The 6,998-nt window shown below is 36.0% G+C and overlaps 1 protein-coding gene across 1 annotated transcript in view; it reads right to left on the minus strand.

Annotated features, from left to right (window-relative positions):
- KLRF1 (killer cell lectin-like receptor subfamily F, member 1) overlaps positions 1-5,395 on the minus strand; it is a 9,503-nt gene extending 4,108 nt beyond the window's left edge. The window contains exons 1-3 of the mRNA XM_006875481.1: positions 5,380-5,395; positions 5,132-5,230; positions 3,167-3,298 (exon numbers count right to left, since the gene is read on the minus strand). Of these exons, the coding sequence (XP_006875543.1) occupies positions 3,167-3,298; positions 5,132-5,230; positions 5,380-5,395 (247 nt within the window). The remainder of the gene's footprint in view (positions 1-3,166; positions 3,299-5,131; positions 5,231-5,379) is intronic.
- Between the last annotated feature and the right edge of the window lie 1,603 nt (positions 5,396-6,998).

Below are 6,998 nucleotides of genomic sequence, written 5' to 3' on the forward strand. Positions count from 1 at the left end.
TTAATGAGTCTTCCTTCAATCCTGACGCCATGTATTTCTTCATATAACCCAGATTCTTAGATGATTTACTCAGTATACAGGTTGAATAAGTGTGGTGAAAGAATACAACCTTGTCACACACCTTTCTTAATTTTAAAACAGTGTTCCCATGTGCTGTTTGAACAACTGCCTCTTGGTCCAGGTACAGATTCCTCATGAGCACAATTAAGTGTTCCAGAATTCTCATACTTCCCAATGTTGTCCATAGCTTGTCAAGATCCATACAATTGAAAGCCTTTGCAAAGTCAATAAAGCACAGGTAAACATCTTTGAGATAATCTCTCAAGAAATCTCTCTGCTTTCAGCCAAGATCCCTCTGACATCAGCAATGATATCTCTCTTTCCACGGCCTCTTCTGAATTGGCTTGAACCTCTTTGGAAGTTCTCTTTCAATGTATGCTTGTAGCCATTTCTGTATTACCTTTAGTAAAACTTTACTCACATGGGATATCAAAGAGATTATCCGATGATTTCCACATTCCATTGGGTCACCTCTCTTTGGAATGGACACAAATATGGATCTCTTCCAATCAGTCGGCCAGATAGTTGCCTTTCAAATTTCTTGGCATAGATGAGTGAGTGTGTCCTGTGCCACCTCACTTTCTTGAAAGAGTTCAATTTTTATTCCATCAACTATTGGTGCCTTGTTCTTTCAAGTCCTTCAATGCACCTTAGACTTCTTTCTTCAGTATCATTGGCTCTTGATCATATGCTACCTCTTGAAATGATTGAACATCAACTATTTCCTTTTGGTATAGTGACTCTGTGTAGTCCTTACATCTTCTTTTGATGCTTTCTGCATCATTCAATTATTTGCCCAGAGAATCCTTCAATAACGAAATTTGAGGCTTGAATTTTTCTTCAGTTCCTCCAGCTTGAGAAATGCTGACTGTGTTTTTCTCTTTTGGGTTCCTGACTCCAGATCTTTACACATTTCGTAAATATTTGACTTTGTCTTCTCAAGCTGACCTTTGAAATTTTCTGTTCAGTTCTTGTCCCTCCTGATTTCTTCCATTTTCTTTAGCATCTCTACTCTGGAGAGCAAGTTTCAGTGTCTCTTCTGATATCCATTTTGATTATTTCCTTCGTTCTTGTCTTCTTACTGACTTTTTGCTTTCTTTATGTATTATGTTATTGATGTCATCCCACAGCTCCTCTGGTCTTCGGTCTTTAGTGTTTAATGTATCAAATCTGTTCTTCATATTATCCCTAAATTCAGATTGGATATATTCCAAGGTCATATTTTGGCTCTCATGGACTTGTTTTCATTTTCTTCAGCTTCAGTTTGAATTTGCATATGAGCAATTGATGGTCTGTTCCACAATCTACCTCTGGCCTTGTTGTGACTGATGATGTGGAGGATTTCCACAGATGTAGTCAATTTGATTTCTGTGTATTCCATCTGGTGAGGTCAACATGTATCTCTTATGCTGTCTAAAGACGGTATTTGAAATGAACAAATCCTTGATTTTGCAGAATTCTATAATGTGTTCTCCAGCATCATTTCTACCAACAAGGCCGTATTTTCCGACTACTCATCCTTCTTCTTTGTTTCCAATCTTTGCATTCCAATCACCAGTAATGATCAATACCATGTTTGATCAAATTCAGATTGAGAAAGTTGGTAGAATTCTTCTATTTCATCCTCACTGGCTTATTGGTTGGTACATAAATTTAAATAATAGTGGAATTAACTAGTCTTCCTTGTAAGCACATAGATATTATCCTATCACAGACAGCGTTGTGCCTCACGACTGATCTGAATATGTTCTATTTGACAATGAATGCAACACTATTCCTCTTCAGTGCTATCATACAGTACTACCTTAGTAATTAGTAATTTATTTCATCTTGATTCACCCTGATTTTAAAAGTCTTATAATTCATTCTTTTTGACATCCTTGTTATTTTTTTAAAATTATTTAAAGCACCTCAATTACATTTTATATTAATAACTTCAAAAACAGTAATCACTATAGATTAGAAAGTGACATCTCCACAAATAAAAATGAGTAAAACAGCTAGTGGATCAGTGGTGTGGTACTGAAGGACCAGCATTAGACTTTGAACCACAAGGTAGGCAGTTCAAACCCACCAGCGACTCTTTGGAAACTCTATATAGAGTCACTTTTTGTCAGAACTGACGTGACGGCACTTAACAACAACAAAGTAACTTCTATTAACTATCACTGGATAGTGAAGTAAAACACAATCATATGAACAAAATGTATCTCACAGTGTTTTCACAAAATCATCTCCAATAGCAGAATACAATAAACTTGCTCCTTCAGGGCTTAAGTACAATTTCCTCATTTCAACTATTTATGTAAATATTACATTCTAATCCTTAATATTATTGTGGGTTTGATTTAATATGTATTCTCTAAATTATTTTTCATTAAAAAATTGATATTCCATGAATATTAAATCAAGTAGCTATTAATATACACCCACACTCCATTCCCTATACCAATGGCAGAAGCTATCCTGCAGGCTTCTGTCAGGAAACGGTTTTATCAGATTAAGTTCATGGGGCAGTGCCATCTACATCTATCTTTACTGTCTCACACATTGATCATGAGATTCTTGTAAACAGGCATTTTTTTTCTTAGATTCTTTGCCATCTCATCTGTGAACCTTGCACTTAGTATATTCCTAATAAATATATCAAGTTAATCAATTTAGAATTTCAAAATTGGGAAGTACTTTTGTGGTGACCTAGGACAGAAATTGCAAATCCTGAAGTAGTCATAAAATGGCTAGTGGAGATGGTTGTACTTGAGAAGAGTTTTACGTTATAGGGGTGTCAAGGGGCCCTTGGGTGGTACAAATGGATAACACACTTGGCTGCTGATCTAAAGGTCAAATGTTCCAGTCCTTCCAGAAATGGCTCATAAGACAGGTCTGAGAATTTGAAATATGTCACTGAAAACTCTAGCAGGCACCATTTTACTCTGACATCCATAGGGTCACCGTGAGTAGACTAGATGACAACTAATAACTGGTAAGGGTATGAAACATAATCTAAGCAATGAACATGAACAGATGAAAAAAAAAAACAGAATTATAATTGACTAATTGAAATGAGAAAATCTCCTCCAAAATACTATACTATAAAACCACATACCTGCTGAGTTTGTATTGTCCTGGTATTTACTGGGTGGAATATGTGTACAATTGCAATATTTGCTTCCATTCTCAATGCCAAACACCTTCTCACTATTGTTATCACTGAGGGGATGTCTGCTCAGATGGCTGACTGAGAAGAAATGAAAAAAGTAGTAACACAAATTATGTTGCTACCAATATAGGTCTGTGCCTTTAAAACTATTTCTTATTGTTGTCAAGTGTCATTGAGTCGATTACAAGTTGTAGTGACCCTGTATAGGGTTTCCAAGGAAGGGCTGGTGGGTTTGAATCACTGACAGTGTGGTTAGCAACCCAGGGCTTATTCTACAGATTTAGCAATTCATTAAAATGAAAACAGAAGAAGCATTATACAAATGCGTACGCAGCATTTTGCCACTTTAATTTGACAAAAGATAAATATGTTCAGAGACTCAGGAGATTTATCAAAAACTAAAAGTAAGTTGAAATAAAAACAAAATACATAAATACAATAAAAATATATTTTAATTTTCATGTATTTCATCAAATAAGTTAAAATTCAGAGATCCTAACTATAGGCTTTCTGTTTCTCAGTTCCCACGTATATAAAAGGGAACAATGACTAGCAAATGTATTGCTAGGCTTGCTGCAAGATTGAACTACATTTAAAGTGTTCATCTTAATTCCCAACATAATTAACATAAGGAAAAAATAACAAACATAATTGTTCATAAGGCGCGACGGGATAAAGCACTGGACTGCAAAGTTGGTTTGAATCATAAAGTTGTTGGTTCAAAGTCCCCAGTCACTCCTGGGAAACTCTATACAGAGTCTCTATGAATTGGAACTGACTTGACAGCCCTTAACAACATTGCATTTAATTTGTATTGATGTGTTCAAGAAGCTGATACATTTTGTCAAAACTTCCAAATGCCAACAACCAGGTCACTTTTAATGATCAAAAATGTTGCTTAAAGAATTGAAACAGCTTCCTTAAAACCAAATGCTTTCACAAAACTATGCAACTTTAGGTTATAAAGTTGTGACTAACAAACCCATACTATTTACCAATTAGTTAAAATCATGCATAGAATTGTTGTTAAGTGCTATCAAGTCATCAAGTCAGAGGCTGTAAATCTTTTCATCTTGTTGTTAGGTGCCATTGCCATTGGCACTGACTCAAATCGACCCTATCCACAACAGAAGGAAACATTGCCTCATCCTGAGCCTACCTTACAATCACTGCTATGCCTAAATCCATTGCTACTGTCACTGTGCCAATCTATCTCTGGTCCCTCCTGATAATATGTCCAAAGTATGAGAGACGAAGTCTGGCTATCCTGGCTTCCAAGCAGCACTCTGGCTGTGCTTCTTCCAACACAAATTGGTTTGTTCTTCTGGCAGTCTATGTAGAAAGCCTCATCTTTCTCTCACAGAGCCGCTGACCTTAAGGTTTTCGACCCAGTTCATAATCCATTATACTACCACAGCTCCTCCCACACCAGAATGTTTGTTGTTGTTGTTGTTAAGTGCAATAGAGTCAGTTCTGACCCTCTGTAGGGTTTCTAGAAGCAGTTGGCAGGTTTTAACTGCTGATCTGTGGTTCTCAATCCAGTGCTGATCCTGTCCCATTGAGTCAGTTCTGACCTATAGAGACCCTCAATAGGGTTTCGGAGGAGTGACTGGTGAGCTTGAATCTTGAATCGCTGACTTTGTGGCTCAAACCGACCTTGCAGTCCAATGCATTAACCAGGACTCCAGGGTTGATCCCACAGCTCCATAAATTAACATCTTTGTTACCTTTTGTGCACAAGGGAAAACAACTAGCTGCTAATGTAATCATTAAGGGTTTAATGTTTACAATTAAAATACTAATGAAAAAGAATATCAGGTAAGAATGAAAAAAGAATTTGAAATAAAGATTAAACTCCAAAGAAAACATGTTAATCTCTATATATGAACATGAAGCTTTCAGTTTACTCACTCCAAATAGTCAGTCCTATTACTGTGGCCACGAGGATACCAACAGCAGTGCTGGTCACTCTCAGAGCGGTCTGATGCCACTTTGGACACTCAGGATAATCTGTAAGGATTAAGTTTGCGTTCTGAAACTTTGAAATATTGAAAATAGACTTACAATATGTTATAGAAAAGGAAAATTCTGAGTGCATATACTTTTTTTCCCCACTGTCTTAAATTGAAAGGAAGGAACCCACAATCTGTTTAAATTACCTTGAGATGTGTGCATGTTATAGTACTTTTAAAAGATTGGTTTTATTGATTCTGAATAAAAGAATAATAAATAATAATAATAATAAATAAATATGCTTCATTTGGAGTCCCAGTGTGGTGCTGTATGATAAGCACTCAACTGCAAAGTTGCAGTTATGTTCCCCAAGCCCAAACTCGAGGTCTGCAATTCAAACTCACCAATTGCTCCTCAGAAACCCTATGCTCATAGGGTCACTATGAGTCAGAACCAATTCAATGTTTCTGACAATTTAACAGCTTAACAACAACAATGCTTCATTATATTATTTATTGAATAATCCTTACTATGCTAATACTTCTTTTCAAAATCTAAAATTTATATAGCAAGTGAATGGGAAGCATTAGTTGATCAAACATATTGTTGTTGTTGTTGTTGTTAAGTGCCGTCGAGTCGGTTCCAACCCATAGCGACCCTGTACAGGGTTTCCGAGGGTGTAAATCTTTATGGGAGTAGAAAGCCTCATCTTTCTCTCGCAGAGCGGCTGGTAGTTTCCAACATATTAGTTAATACCTTTTTACTAAAGTGTATCTATCACATACATTTACATATTAACTGTATTCAATGACCAATGGAATTCAAGCCTACCTCACCAAACCCACTATAACAACCCTATAGGACAAAATAGAACTGCTCCACAGAGTTTCCAAGGCAGTAAATCTTTAAAGAAGCAGACTATCTAGGAAGGGAAAACATAACTGGTACCAAAACCAGTGAATAAAAGAAAAATTATTTGTCTAAATTAGATAGATAAGCAAGATTGACTGTTGTAGCCACCTTCAAATGCTACTTGAAATCAAAGTTGTATATTTATACAAAGTCAAGAAACCACACACAGAGGCTAATCTTATGTATGTTACTTTCATAAAAAGCATTATAATATTTTTTGCCATCTTCAAATGGAATAAAGGCATATTTTCTCCATTGCATTTAATTTAACAAAATTTATAAACATATTTACTATGTACCAGGCGCTAGATTGGCTTACAGAAATAAGTGTACAGCATCTATGTACATTATTTCAAAAAAGATAAATTTTCTGATTAACAGACATGATTTCAAGTGTCATTACTTAAAAGTTGCTGCCGAAGATCTAGAATCAAAAGTCTCCACAAAACGTTCAGATATTTACTCTGTAGTCTAACTGGGGGAAGAGAGTTTTAGGTAGTCCTACCTTTGCATGCCCATCTATGCTGGCAGAGATAGGGATGTTTCCTTGGTTTCGGCATCACCAATCCCTCTGTATTTTGCATCTGTCCAACAATCCCATAAATAGAATAAGCCATCATTGAATGAGATGGAAAAACTGATAGCACATGGCAAAAAGTAGTTACGTCTGTCTACAAATTGTGGTGTGAATCAAAGCCTATAGCTATAAAACCACAAAGGATATGGTTTAAGAAGTGATGAGAACTTAGTTGTTGGGGATTTTCTTAAGTAAAATTTTCATTTTAGAATAGTTTTAGATTTACAGAAATCTTATGAAAACAGTAGAATGCCCATACACCCCACACTAGTTTATTTTACTAACTTTACATTGTTGTTGTTGTGAGGTGCCATCGAGTTGGAACCAACTCATAGC

The sequence above is a fragment of the Chrysochloris asiatica genome, unplaced genomic scaffold (assembly GCF_000296735.1).
Source record: "Chrysochloris asiatica unplaced genomic scaffold, ChrAsi1.0 scaffold00328, whole genome shotgun sequence".
In the NCBI taxonomy this organism is placed as follows: Eukaryota; Metazoa; Chordata; class Mammalia; order Afrosoricida; family Chrysochloridae; genus Chrysochloris; species Chrysochloris asiatica.